General features: G+C 39.2%; 1 protein-coding gene across 2 annotated transcripts in view; it reads right to left on the bottom strand.

The window, feature by feature from the left end:
* Positions 1-15,786, bottom strand: part of FAM118A (family with sequence similarity 118 member A) — a 143,975-nt gene that overhangs the window by 55,799 nt on the left and 72,390 nt on the right. Inside the window, exon 6 of one of the 2 annotated variants that reach the window (XM_053719003.1) lies at positions 8,573-8,858. The exons of the other annotated variant lie outside the window; for it this stretch is intronic. Within the exon in view, the coding sequence (XP_053574978.1) occupies positions 8,573-8,858 (286 nt within the window). The remainder of the gene's footprint in view (positions 1-8,572; positions 8,859-15,786) is intronic. 2 annotated transcript variants of the gene reach the window in all.

The raw sequence follows: 15,786 nt of genomic DNA, 5'->3' as shown, positions 1-15,786 counted from the left end.
AAAACATAATTTATGTAAGAACTTACCTGATAAATTCATTTCTTTCATATTAGCAAGAGTCCATGAGCTAGTGACGTATGGGATATACATTCCTACCAGGAGGGGCAAAGTTTCCCAAACCTCAAAATGCCTATAAATACACCCCTCACCACACCCACAATTCAGTTTAACGAATAGCCAAGAAGTGGGGTGATAAAAAAGTGCGAAAGCATATAAAATAAGGAATTGGAATAATTGTGCTTTATACAAAAATCAAAACCACCACAAAAAAAGGGCGGGCCTCATGGACTCTTGCTAATATGAAAGAAATGAATTTATCAGGTAAGTTCTTACATAAATTATGTTTTCTTTCATGTAATTAGCAAGAGTCCATGAGCTAGTGACGTATGGGATAATGACTACCCAAGATGTGGATCTTTCCACACAAGAGTCACTAGAGAGGGAGGGATAAAATAAAGACAGCCAATTCCTGCTGAAAATAATCAACACCCAAATAAAGTCTAATGAAAAACATAAGCAGAAGATTCAAACTGAAACCGCTGCCTGAAGTACTTTTCTACCAAAAACTGCTTCAGAAGAAGAAAATACATAAAAATGGTAGAATTTAGTAAAAGTATGCAAAGAAGACCAAGTTGCTGCTTTGCAAATCTGATCAACCGAAGCTTCATTCCTAAACGCCCAGGAAGTAGAAACTGACCTAGTAGAATGAGCTGTAATCCTCTGAGGCGGAGTTTTACCCGACTCAACATAGGCAAGATGAATTAAAGATTTCAACCAAGATGCCAAAGAAATGGCAGAAGCTTTCTGGCCTTTTCTAGAACCGGAAAAGATAACAAATAAACTAGAAGTCTTTCGGAAAGACTTAGTAGCTTCAACATAATATTTCAAAGCTCTAACAACATCCAAAGAATGCAACGATTTCTCCTTAGAATTCTTAGGATTAGGACATAATGAAGGAACCACAATTTCTCTACTAATGTTGTTGGAATTCACAACTTTAGGTAAAAATTCAAAAGAAGTTCGCAACACCGCCTTATCCTGATGAAAAATCAGAAAAGGAGACTCACAAGAAAGAGCAGATAATTCAGAAACTCTTCTGGCAGAAGAGATTGCAAAAAGGAACAAAACTTTCCAAGAAAGTAATTTAATGTCCAATGAATGCATAGGTTCAAACGGAGGAGCTTGAAGAGCCCCCAGAACCAAATTCAAACTCCAAGGAGGAGAAATTGACTTAATGACAGGTTTTATACGAACCAAAGCTTGTACAAAACAATGAATATCAGGAAGAATAGCAATCTTTCTGTGAAAAAGAACAGAAAGAGCAGAGATTTGACCTTTCAAGGAACTTGCGGACAAACCCTTATCTAAACCATCCTGAAGAAACTGTAAAATTCTCGGTATTCTAAAAAAATTCCAAGAAAAATGATGAGAAAGACACCAAGAAATATAGGTCTTCCAGACTCTATAATATATCTCTCTAGATACAGATTTACGCGCCTGTAACATAGTATTAATCACAGAGTCAGAGAAACCTCTTTGACCAAGAATCAAGCGTTCAATCTCCATACCTTTAAATTTAAGGATTTCGGATCCTGATGGAAAAAAGGACCTTGCGACAGAAGGTCTGGTCTTAACGGAAGAGTCCACAGTTGGCAAGAGGCCATCCGGACAAGATCCGCATACCAAAACCTGTGAGGCCATGCCGGAGCTACCAGCAGAACAAACGAGCATTCCTTCAGAATCTTGGAGATTACTCTTGGAAGAAGAACTAGAGGCTGAAAGATATAGGCAGGATGATACTTCCAAGGAAGTGATAATGCATCCACTGCCTCCGCCTGAGGATCCCGGGATCTGGACAGATACCTGGGAAGTTTCTTGTTTAGATGAGACGCCATCAGATCTATTTCTGGAAGTTCCCACATTTGAACAATCTGAAGAAATACCTCTGGGTGAAGAGACCATTCGCCCGGATGCAACGTTTGGCGACTGAGATAATCCGCTTCCCAATTGTCTATACCTGGGATATGAACCGCAGAGATTAGACAGGAGCTGGATTCCGCCCAAACCAGAATTTGAGATACTTCTTTCATAGCCAGAGGACTGTGAGTCCCTCCCTGATGATTGATGTATGCCACAGTTGTGACATTGTCTGTCTGAAAACAAATGAACGATTCTCTCTTCAGAAGAGGCCAAAACTGAAGAGCTCTGAAAATTGCACGGAGTTCCAAAATATTGATCGGTAATCTCACCTCCTGAGATTCCCAAACTCCTTGTGCTATCAGAGATCCCCACACTGCTCCCCAACCTGTGAGACTTGCATCTGTTGAAATTACAGTCCAGGTCAGAAGTACAAAAGAAGCCCCCTGAATTAAACGATGGTGATCTGTCCACCACGTTAGAGAGTGTCGTACAATCGGTTTTAAAGATATTAATTGAGATATCTTTGTGTAATCCTTGCACCATTGATTCAGCATACAAAGCTGAAGAGGTCGCATGTGAAAACGAGCAAAGGGGATCGCGTCCGATGCAGCAGTCATAAGACCTAGAATTTCCATGCATAAGGCTACCGAAGGGAATGATTGTGACTGAAGATTTCGACAAGCTGAAATCAATTTTAGACGTCTCTTGTCTGTTAAAGACAGAGTCATGGACACTGAATCTATCTGGAAACCCAGAAAGGTTACCCTTGTTTGAGGAATCAATGATCTTTTTGGTAAATTGATCCTCCAACCATGATTTTGAAGAAACAACACAAGTCGATTCGTATGAGATTCTGCTAAATGTAAAGACTGAGCAAGTACCAAGATATCGTCCAAATAAGGAAATACCACAATACCCTGTTCTCTGATTACAGACAGAAGGGCACCGAGAACCTTTGTAAAAATTCTTGGAGCTGTAGCTAGGCCAAACGGCAGAGCCACAAACTGGTAATGCTTGTCCAGAAAAGAGAATCTCAGGAACTGATAATGATCTGGATGAATCGGAATATGCAGATATGCATCCTGTAAATCTATTGTGGACATATAATGCCCTTGCTGAACAAAAGGCAAGATAGTCCTTACAGTTACCATTTTGAACGTTGGTATCCTTACATAACGATTCAATATTTTTAGATCCAGAACTGGTCTGAAGGAATTCTCCTTCTTTGGTACAATGAAGAGATTTGAATAAAACCCCATCCCCTGTTCCGAAACTGGAACTGGCATAATTACTCCAGCCAACTCTAGATCTGAAACACAATTCAGAAATGCTTGAGCTTTCACTGGATTTACTGGGACACGGGAAAGAAAAAATCTCTTTGCAGGAGGGGAAAGAAAAAATCTCTTTGCAGGAGGTCTCATCTTGAAACCAATTCTGTACCCTTCTGAAACAATGTTCTGAATCCAAAGATTGTGAACAGAATTGATCCAAATTTCTTTGAAAAAACGTAACCTGCCCCCTACCAGCTGAGCTGGAATGAGGGCCGCACCTTCATGTGGACTTAGAAGCAGGCTTTGCCTTTCTAGAAGGCTTGGATTTATTCCAGACTGGAGATGGTTTCCAAACTGAAACTGCTCCTGAGGATGAAGGATCAGGCTTTTGTTCTTTGTTGAAACGAAAGGAACGAAAACGATTATTAGCCCTGTTTTTACCCTTAGATTTTTTATCCTGTGGTAAAAAAGTTCCTTTCCCACCAGTAACAGTTGAGATAATAGAATCCAACTGAGAACCAAATAATTTGTTACCCTGGAAAGAAATGGAAAGTAGAGTTGATTTAGAAGCCATATCAGCATTCCAAGTCTTAAGCCATAAAGCTCTTCTAGCTAAACTAGCTAGAGACATAAACCTGACATCAACTCTGATAATATCAAAAATGGCATCACAGATAAAATTATTAGCATGCTGAAGAAGAATAATAATATTATGAGAATCATGATCCGTTACTTGTTGCGCTAAAGTTTCCAACCAAAAAGTTGAAGCTGCAGCAACATGAGCCAATGATATAGCAGGTCTAAGAAGATTACCTGAACACAGATAAGCTTTTCTTAGAAAGGATTCAATTTTCCTATCTAAAGGATCCTTAAACGAAGTACCATCTGACGTAGGAATAGTAGTACGTTTAGCAAGGGTAGAAATAGCCCCATCAACTCTAGGGATTTTGTCCCAAAATTCTAATCTGTCAGAAGGCACAGGATATAATTGCTTAAAACGTTTAGAAGGAGTAAATGAATTACCCAATTTATCCCATTCTTTAGAAATTACTTCAGAAATAGCATTAGGAACAGGAAAAACTTCTGGAATAACCACAGGAGATTTAAATACCTTATCTAAACGTTTAGAATTAGTATCAAGAGGACCAGAATCCTCTATTTCTAAAGCAATTAGTACTTCTTTAAGTAAAGAACGAATAAATTCCATTTTAAATAAATATGAAGATTTATCAGCATCAATCTCTGAGACAGAATCCTCTGAACCAGAAGAGTCATCAGAATCAGAATGATGATGTTCATTTAAAAATTCATCTGTAGGGAGAGAAGTTTTAAAAGATTTTTTATGTTTTCTAGAAGGAGAAATAACAGACATAGCCTTCTTGATGGATTCAGAAACAAAATCTCTTATGTTATCAGGAACATTCTGCACCTTAGATGTTGAAGGAACTGCAACAGGCAATGGTACATTACTAAAGGAAATATTATCTGCATTAACAAGTTTGTCATGACAATTAATACAAACAACAGCCGGAGGAATAGCTACCAAAAGTTTACAGCAGATACACTTAGCTTGGTAGTTCCAGCACTAGACAGCGATTTTCCTGAAGTATCTTCTGACTCAGATGCAACGTGAGACATCTTGCAATATGTAAGAGAAAAAACAACATATAAAGCAAAATTGATCAAATTCCTTAAATGACAGTTTCAGGAATGGGAAAAAATGCCATAGAACAAGCTTCTAGCAACCAGAAGCAATGAAAAATGAGACTTAAATAATGTGGAGACAAAAGCGACGCCCATATTTTTTAGCGCCAAATAAGACGCCCACATTATTTGGCGCCTAAATGCTTTTGGCGCCAAAAATGACGCCACATCCGGAACGCCGACATTTTTGGCGCAAAAGAACGTCAAAAAATGACGCAACTTCCGGCGACACGTATGACGCCGGAAACGGAAAAGATTTTTTGCGCCAAAAAAGGCCAAGAATGACGCAATAAAATGAAGCATTTTCAGCCCCCGCGAGCCTAACAGCCCACAGGGAAAAAAGAGTCAAATTTTTTAAGGTAAGAAAAAAATGTTTGATTCAAATGCATTATCCCAAATATGAAACTGACTGTCTGAAAATAAGGAATGTTGAACATTCTGAGTCAAGGCAAATAAATGTTTGAATACATATATTTAGAACTTTATAAACAAAGTGCCCAACCATAGCTTAGAGTGTCACAGAAAATAAGATTTACTTACCCCAGGACACTCATCTACATGTTTGTAGAAAGCCAAACCAGTACTGAAACGAGAATCAGCAGAGGTAATGGTATATAAATAAGAGTATATCGTCGATCTGAAAAGGGAGGTAAGAGATTAATCTCTACGACCGATAACAGAGAACCTATGAAATAGACCCCTTAGAAGGAGATCACTGCATTCAAATAGGCAATACTCTCCTCACATCCCTCTGACATTCACTGCACGCTGAGAGGAAAACCGGGCTCCAACTTGCTGCGGAGCGCATATCAACGTAGAATCTAGCACAAACTTACTTCACCACCTCCATAGGAGGCAAAGTTTGTAAAACTGAATTGTGGGTGTGGTGAGGGGTGTATTTATAGGCATTTTGAGGTTTGGGAAACTTTGCCCCTCCTGGTAGGAATGTATATCCCATACGTCACTAGCTCATGGACTCTTGCTAATTACATGAAAGAAAGACAGAAGCGCCACAAGGCCCAATATTGTTGTATGGAACAGAAATTTTTGATAGATGTTAATGATTACACTCACATATGGTCAGACACCCCTAGTGGTGTGGATGAGGCAGTCTGGGATCAATATCAGTCACCCAGAAGACTGGATTAAAGAATGTATCCGGATCTCTGCAGAGGATTATATAAAGGAACACAAGAAAGCCTATATGGCCTAGTATTGTTGAGACAAGCAGTGGGAGGTAGAGAGATAAATATACACTCACATTTGGTAGAGCACCTCCCTTAGTGCTATAGAGGCAAGCTGGGGTCAATATAGTCACCCAGTAGACTTATCCCACAGGGGTCAGGAACTTCCAGTGTCCAGTCTCAGGTTGATGGTGTTTAAAAAAAAAAAACACAGAGTATGGCAGCAAGTGGTAAGTTTAAATAAAACTTACTTTATTAAAATAAGTATAAAACAATTGCAACGCATTTCTCAGCCCAATTATGCCTGATGAAACAGCCACTAGTGGGTTGAGAAAGGCATTGCAATTGTTTTATACTTATTTTAATAAAGTAAGTTTTATTTAAACTTACCACTTGCTGCCATACTCTGTGTTTTTGTTCTAAACACCATCAACCTGAGACTGGAAGTTCCTGACCCCTGTGGGATAAGTCTACTGGGTGACTATATTGACCCCAGCTTGCCTCTATAGCACTAAGGGAGGTGCTCTACCAAATGTGAGTGTATATCTATCTCTCTACCTCCCACTGCTTGTCTCAACATTACTAGGCCATATAGGCTTTCTTGTCTTCCTTTATATAATCCTCTACAGAGATCCGGATACATTCTTTACTCCAGTCTTCTGGGTGATTGATATTGATCCCAGACTGCCTCATCCACACCACTAGGGGTGTCTGACCACATGTGACTGTAATCATTAAAAACTATCAAACATTTCTGTTCCATACAATATTGGGCCATGTGGCTTTTTGTGTTGTTTATTTCATTTTGCAACTTTGTAACTGCAACTGTTATTATTACTTTTTGGAAAACCAATAAAAATCTTTTCAAAATAAACCTTGTGAGTGTGCAGTATATATCGACGACCCAACAGGAGGAGGCTAAGGGACACCTGTGGCAGGCTTCAACCAATTCCTTCACTAGGAGTAATAAAGTCACTACCCGATACGGAAACCTCCCCTTTGTCGCACAGTAGCAGCTCTCTGAGGGGAAAATGAGCCTCAAATCGGTCTGAACCCTTACAATGAAGAATCTGGAGCACCTCAATTCTTCACCTTCCTTCTGTAGAGGCAAAGAAAAGACTGGAGGTGGGAGGGATTAAATGCTCTTAGAGCTTTGGGAATCTTTGCCTCCTCCTAGTGGCCAGGAGTTAAATCCCAGGAGTAATAACTTGCGAACTCTCACCACCATATAAAAGAAATTAATATTTTTTAACTTAAGGCTTCACTAGGTAACCCAAGCTCCTGGACACTTGTGGTACCTATAAAATGAGCTATGGCATCTGGAAAACGGTCCTGGTACTTGAATAAGAGAGGTGCGGCACCTCCCTCTTTAGTAAGGTGTGCATTTCTAGAACTGTCATGTATCACTTTTACTCAGCATACATTTAGAATAAGGGCTAGTTCAGTGCTGCTTTAGCCTGATGCCAATGTGTGTTGTAGAAAAGCAAGGGCTAAGACACTGTCAGGAGTGTTCAAAGCAACAAATGTGTTAAAATGTTCCTGCAAGTGTGTGTGTTATGAAGCAGAGGTTTAACCTCTTAATTAACCATGGGCATTCTAGGCAAGCTTGAAGTCATTGTTTTGTGTCACTGCAATCATCTCAACCCCTTGGTTACCCCAAGGTATACAGTGTTCATTTCTGTGTGTGTTTGTCTTCGAGAGTTGTGGCCACCTGCAAATTTCTTGCTCTTAAATTCTTGGGCTTCATTGTCAAATTCTGTCCTTTCACTACAACTTATATTTCAACATATGTATTTTAGGTTATTATTTAGCATTGTAACCTACTTACCCAGGCATTCTCGAATGCCCTTACAGTATGCATAAAGCCATCATGAGAATTAATTCAGCTAACACAAGAACCAAAAGGCCTGTTGAGTTTGGTCATATATGCATTTGTAAATCATACTTTTTTCTCAATAAAAAAGAAATTGGAATAAAAATGTATGTTTCTATATTACCATTAAACCCTTTGCATGCGGTGCAAGCCTCAGCATACCCCATAACACAGATCTACGTCTGACATATTAGAGGCTCATGCAGTCTCGGTTGTCAAGTGATAACAGAGACTTGCTGTTTATGGGCTGCGTGCAACTGCCTTCATATTGTAAGGGAGCACTGAACGTGCTTTCTTACCATATGAAGCCAGACTGCCTGATCTCTACAGATATTGACACTGTCTGTAATGATCATCCATTCGTGTCGGTGGGAGAAGTAGGAGGGAGGCAGGTGGTGAACAAGTATTGGACTTTACAAAGGTCACCCCTCCCCCACCAAAAAAATAAAATAAAAAAATTAATATATATGTATAAATTAACACAGTAACTAGAATAAATTTACAATTCTGAATAATCAAAAACTGTCTTTTTCAGCATAAAAATCCAGTATGTTATGTAGTAAATTAGTAGGAATTAATTCTGATGATGTGCCCAAAAGCAAAGTATTTTAGTATCTTACCTGGACTATTTTGCTTGCATATCTGAGCAGAAAGATCTCTCACATATTCTGGGAAACATTCAAAAGAATCACCATAAGACACTACTTTGATGCCATTTAGAAGCATATCTGCCTGCAACTTGAAGAAATGATCTTCATTCTCTTTTAGGACCAACATGTAGTGTTCTAAACCCACTTTATTTTGTACAGTATACAAAAAGAGGGCTTGAAAGATCTGGTCACGCAACGTCTCTCCGCAACCAAGGAAAAGGAAAGATTTGGTACAGTACAAATTCTGTAGCACTTCCTGCACAAAGAAAGGAGGTTTCAATTAACATTAATAGTTTATTTATTCAATCTATATGATCTTAAATATAGATATGTTATAGATAGACTTTTTAATTAATTTTTTAACTTAAATTGATTATTGGAGTAAATTAGAAAGTTGCTTAAAAGTGCATGCTCTATCTGAATCATGAAAGTTTAATTTGAAGTAGATTAATCCTTTAAATTGCTGGGTACTACAGTAACATGGTTAGTACTCACCATGCTATTGTCTTTCATTATCTGCCTGCAGTTGTCTTCAAAGCTATTGTCTTATTTTAATCCTTCAAAAGATGCTGCTTAGTGAAGCTCTGCATCTTCACACTACGCCCGCCATCTTGGAATGTACGTATTCATGTACCCTGTGACAGAAGTGGTGCACATGCACAGATAAGTGACATTGTTGTCTTCTTGACAAGCCGTATCATGCACTTAGTTTAGAGTGCACAATATAGAACAGGAGCTAAAAATGTGTCCAGTAGCTGCGTTACCTAATATTATTCCTGAGGCCCCCTTTTTTTTTATTTAATGTAACTCTTAAACTGTGACAAAATGTAACTCTTCTAAATTCTTTTGTACAAATGAATCCCAAGTGCAAGGTACAACTGTCATAAGTCAGCAACAATATATGGGCACCAAGATGGCAGCTCCCAGTGTAAAAGATGCCGAGCGTTATCATCTGGCTTCTGTAATGGGTTAAAATCACAGAGCAGCTTTAAAGAGCTTCAAGTACAGAACGAATAACAATAACACGGTGAATAATAACTGCTGTAGTCGTACCCAGCTGTTTCCTTTAATAAAAAACATTAAAATCAGAAGACCCTTCATCTACATTGTAAAAAACTAATAATAATAATATATTAGCAAAAACATCGAAAGCTATTAGAAACAAGCAAATACTGCAGGATTTTCAAGTAGGTGTTGGCAAGGAGCTTTAGAGACCTGGAGAAGCAAAATATGACAGATTATTAATCTAGTATCAATAAGGACTTTTTAATTTATAAATAATGTTTTTCACGTAACCAATAATATGAATTCATTATATATGTAATTAGTAATTTCATATCATTTTATATATATATATATATATATATATATATAAATATATATATATATATAAAAAGGGTCATGGAACCCCAACATTTTCTTTCATGATTTGGATAGAACATACAATTTTAACTAATCTGATTCATTCTCTTGGTATCCTTTACTGAAGGAGCAGCAATGTGCTACTGCCAGCTAGTTGAACACATCTAGTTAGCTAATGTGTACAGGCACCAATCAGCAACTAGCACCCACTAGTGTAGGAAATGTGCATATTTTTTTCAACAACAGATACCAAAAGAACAAAGTACATGTAAATGGACAGTCTAGTATAAATTAAACTTTCATTATTCAGATAGGACTTTTAATTTTAATCAACTTTCCAATTTACTTTTATCATCAAATTTGCTTTTTTTCTCTTGGTATTCTTAGTTTAAACTAAACATAGGTAGGCTCATATGCTAATTTCTAAGCCTTTGAGGGCTGCCTCTTATCACATGCTATTTAAATCTGTTTTCAACACAAAGAGACAGAAAGTACACGTGGGCCATATAGATAACACTGTGTTCAGGCACAGGGGGTTATTTAAGATTTAGCACAAAACAATGCTAAATTTAAAGGGACAGTCAACACTTCCTTTAACATGATTTGATATTGAAAATAAAAAAACGGAGGTCCGCCTACACTATACCCCTCCTGCCTTGCCGCCTTGCTTCTGTCGTAATCAGTGTCGCTAACTACTCTAATGCCCAGTAAATATGGCAGCCGAACTCCCCCACCGTTACGTATCTGCCTTCTTCTTCAACTGATAAGCAAATCAGAATCCAGTCCTCGGACAGAAATTGCACGCGCGTGCAATTTCTGTCCGAGGACTGGATTTGCTTATCAGTTGAAGAAGGCAGCGTGCAATTTCTGTCCGAGGACTGGATTCTGATTTGCTCATCAGTTGAAGAAGAAGGCAGCTACGTAACGGTGGAGGGAGTTCGGCTGCCATATTTACCGGGCATTAGAGTAGTTAGCGACGCTGATTAGGACAGAAGCAAGGCGGCAAGGCAGGAGGGGTATAGTGTAGGCGGACCTCCGTTTTTTTATTTTCAATATCAAATCATGTTAAAGGAAGTGTTGACTGTCCCTTTAAGGCAATAGATAATAAACAGTTACAGTCATGTGATCAGGGGGCTGGAAGAAGGTTCCTAGATACAAGGTAATCACAGAGGTAAAAAGTATATTAATATAACAGTGTTGGTTATGCAAAACTGGGGAATGGGTAATAAAGGGATTATCTATCTTTTAAAACAATAACAATTCTATGGTAGACTGTCCATTTAAAATAGAAATGAGGGGGGCGGAGCCTAGGCAGACACAATGGTGGACGCATAGTTTGTCTGCTCCAGGTGCAATTAACCCTTAAAATGGAGACTTGACAAAATAACACCTAAAGAGTGGCCAAAAAAGATTATCAGACCGACCAAGCATTGATCCTGCACCTTAACGCTTCCTGAATACCTGTTGGTAAGGCGCTAGATCCGACAACACAGGGCGGGACGAACCCGGCGCAATGGAGGCCTGAGCTGCAGCCCTAACAGGGGATTAACGCTCCCAGAAGCGGAGAAGAAGCCAAGCGGGGATATCGCCAGTAACACCGGAGGTCAGCGTGAAAACACTCCGGTATATAGAAGAGACCCCATACACTGCACGGGTGGCAGCAAAGAGCTCAGAAAGAGGAGGAGGAATATAGAGCTGATCCGCCATGAGTGAGTAGCCACGTGGGAGTCCGGACAAACTCCGGCACACGAACACAGTATTCAAGACCGGGGGCAACAGTAATATAAAAAATGACATTAGTGAATTTGCAAAATCAAGAAATGACCACATTTATCCATCATGGCTCATGTTGAACAGCGCAGGGTCTGAAAGGAGCAATTAGAAAGGGGAGTCGCTGCAGAGCAGTGAGACAAAATCAAAAGAGGCATAAAAAGTAAATAACTAATGCATCTAAAAGACTTTCTATACCGTATTTAATTAAAATCAATTACAAGTCTCATAGTGCTAGTAGGTTACGAGAGGGGAGAGAGGAGAAAACCAAAAAAAACTCACTGATGTGGGCACAATAATAAAATATGACTACTGGCTCTGCTTAAGGTATTATTCAACACGGTGCAAGACTGACAGCTACAGCTTAATATTTTGAGCGTCCAAATAAAGCTGCAACAACTTAGAAACAGATACTCCTCACATTATCTTTCCCAAACAGCAACTAGGCACAAGAGTGACTCATCTACTAATACAACACCATGTCAATCAGGAGACATAGCAAACCATGCTGCACATCTAAGCCAGCGGCAGCAAGTATCTTCTTTAAACAACAGAAAGGAGATAATGTATTAGATAAAGAAGTTGGGATAGAAGAGGAGGAGATGGAAGAAGACACAGAAATTAACCCCTCAGAAAACAGCAATATACCAATAACTAAATCAGATATTAAGAAACATAATTTATGTAAGAACTTACCTGATAAATTCATTTCTTTCATATTAGCAAGAGTCCATGAGCTAGTGACGTATGGGATATACATTCCTACCAGGAGGGGCAAAGTTTCCCAAACCTCAAAATGCCTATAAATACACCCCTCACCACACCCACAATTCAGTTTAACGAATAGCCAAGAAGTGGGGTGATAAAAAAGTGCGAAAGCATATAAAATAAGGAATTGGAATAATTGTGCTTTATACAAAATCATAACCACCACAAAAAAAGGGCGGGCCTCATGGACTCTTGCTAATATGAAAGAAATGAATTTATCAGGTAAGTTCTTACATAAATTATGTTTTCTTTCATGTAATTAGCAAGAGTCCATGAGCTAGTGACGTATGGGATAATGACTACCCAAGATGTGGATCTTTCCACACAAGAGTCACTAGAGAGGGAGGGATAAAATAAAGACAGCCAATTCCTGCTGAAAATAATCCACACCCAAAATAAAGTTTAACGAAAAACATAAGCAGAAGATTCAAACTGAAACCGCTGCCTGAAGTACTTTTCTACCAAAAACTGCTTCAGAAGAAGAAAATACATCAAAATGGTAGAATTTAGTAAAAGTATGCAAAGAGGACCAAGTTGCTGCTTTGCAGATCTGGTCAACCGAAGCTTCATTCCTAAACGCCCAGGAAGTAGAAACTGACCTAGTAGAATGAGCTGTAATTCTCTGAGGCGGAGTTTTACCCGACTCAACATAGGCAAGATGAATTAAAGATTTCAACCAAGATGCCAAAGAAATGGCAGAAGCTTTCTGGCCTTTTCTAGAACCGGAAAAGATAACAAATAGACTAGAAGTCTTACGAAAAGATTTCGTAGCTTCAACATAATATTTCAAAGCTCTAACAACATCCAAAGAATGCAACGATTTCTCCTTAGAATTCTTAGGATTAGGACATAATGAAGGAACCACAATTTCTCTACTAATGTTGTTGGAATTCACAACTTTAGGTAAAAATTCAAAAGAAGTTCGCAACACCGCCTTATCCTGATGAAAAATCAGAAAAGGAGACTCACAAGAAAGAGCAAATAATTCAGAAACTCTTCTGGCAGAAGAGATGGCCAAAAGGAACAAAACTTTCCAAGAAAGTAATTTAATGTCCAATGAATGCATAGGTTCAAACGGAGGAGCTTGAAGAGCTCCCAGAACCAAATTCAAACTCCAAGGAGGAGAAATTGACTTAATGACAGGTTTTATACGAACCAAAGCTTGTACAAAACAATGAATATCAGGAAGAATAGCAATCTTTCTGTGAAAAAGAACAGAAAGAGCAGAGATTTGTCCTTTCAAAGAACTTGCGGACAAACCCTTATCTAAACCATCCTGAAGGAACTGTAAAATTCTCGGTATTCTAAAAGAATGCCAGGAAAAATGATGAGAAAGACACCAAGAAATATAAGTCTTCCAGACTCTATAATATATCTCTCGAGATACAGATTTACGAGCCTGTAACATAGTATTAATCACAGAGTCAGAGAAACCTCTTTGACCAAGAATCAAGCGTTCAATCTCCATACCTTTAAATTTAAGGATTTCAGATCCTGATGGAAAAAAGGACCTTGTGACAGAAGGTCTGGTCTTAACGGAAGAGTCCACTGTTGGCAAGAGGCCATCCGGACAAGATCCGCATACCAAAACCTGTGAGGCCATGCCGGAGCTACCAGCAGAACAAACGAGCATTCCTTCAGAATCTTGGAGATTACTCTTGGAAGAAGAACTAGAGGCGGAAAGATATAGGCAGGATGATACTTCCAAGGAAGTGATAATGCATCCACTGCCTCCGCCTGAGGATCCCGGGATCTGGACAGATACCTGGGAAGTTTCTTGTTTAGATGGGACGCCAACAGATCTATTTCTGGAAGTTCCCACATTTGAACAATCTGAAAAAATACCTCTGGGTGAAGAGACCATTCGCCCGGATGCAACGTTTGGCGACTGAGATAATCCGCTTCCCAATTGTCTAAACCTGGGATATGAACCGCAGAGATTAGACAGGAGCTGGATTCCGCCCAAACCAAAATTCGAGATACTTCTTTCATAGCCAGAGGACTGTGAGTCCCTCCTTGATGATTGATGTATGCCACAGTTGTGACATTGTCTGTCTGAAAACAAATGAACGATTCTCTCTTCAGAAGAGGCCAAAACTGAAGAGCTCTGAAAATTGCACGGAGTTCCAAAATATTGATCGGTAATCTCACCTCCTGAGATTCCCAAACTCCTTGTGCCGTCAGAGATCCCCACACAGCTCCCCAACCTGTGAGACTTGCATCTGTTGAAATTACAGTCCAGGTCGGAAGCACAAAAGAAGCCCCCTGAATTAAACGATGGTGATCTGTCCACCATGTTAGAGAGTGTCGAACAATCGGTTTTAAAGATATTAATTGAGATATCTTCGTGTAATCCTTGCACCATTGCTTCAGCATACAGAGCTGAAGAGGTCGCATGTGAAAACGAGCAAAGGGGATCGCGTCCGATGCAGCAGTCATAAGACCTAGAATTTCCATGCATAAGGCTACCGAAGGGAATGATTGTGACTGAAGGTTTCGACAAGCTGCAATCAACTTTAGACGTCTCTTGTCTGTTAAAGACAGAGTCATGGACACTGAATCCATCTGGAAACCCAGAAAGGTTACCCTTGTCTGAGGAATCAAAGAACTTTTTGGTAAATTGATCCTCCAACCATGATCTTGAAGAAACAACACAAGTCGATTCGTATGAGATTCTGCTAAATGTAAAGACTGAGCAAGTACCAAGATATCGTCCAAATAAGGAAATACCACAATACCCTGTTCTCTGATTACAGACAGCAGGGCACCGAGAACCTTTGTAAAAATTCTTGGAGCTGTAGCTAGGCCAAACGGCAGAGCCACAAACTGGTAATGCTTGTCCAGAAACGAGAATCTCAGGAACTGATAATGATCTGGATGAATCGGAATATGCAGATATGCATCCTGTAAATCTATTGTGGACATATAATTCCCTTGCTGAACAAAAGGTAAGATAGTCCTTACAGTTACCATCTTGAACGTTGGTATCCTTACATAACGATTCAATATTTTTAGATCCAGAACTGGTCTGAAAGAATTCTCCTTCTTTGGTACAATGAAGAGATTTGAATAAAACCCCATCCCCTGTTCCGGAACTGGCATAATTACTCCAGTCAACTCTAGATCTGAAACACATTTCAGAAATGCTTGAGCTTTTACTGGATTTACTGGGACACGGGAAAGAAAAAATCTCTTTGCAGGAGGTCTCAACTTGAAACCAATTCTGTACCCTTCTGAAACAATGCTCTGAATCCAAAGATTGTGAACAGAATTGATCCAAAGGA

This window comes from Bombina bombina, chromosome 6 (genome assembly GCF_027579735.1).
Source record: "Bombina bombina isolate aBomBom1 chromosome 6, aBomBom1.pri, whole genome shotgun sequence".
Classification (NCBI taxonomy): Eukaryota; Metazoa; Chordata; class Amphibia; order Anura; family Bombinatoridae; genus Bombina; species Bombina bombina.
The sequence above is the reverse complement of the archived record's forward strand: the minus strand, read 5'-3'. Positions and strand labels throughout refer to the sequence as shown.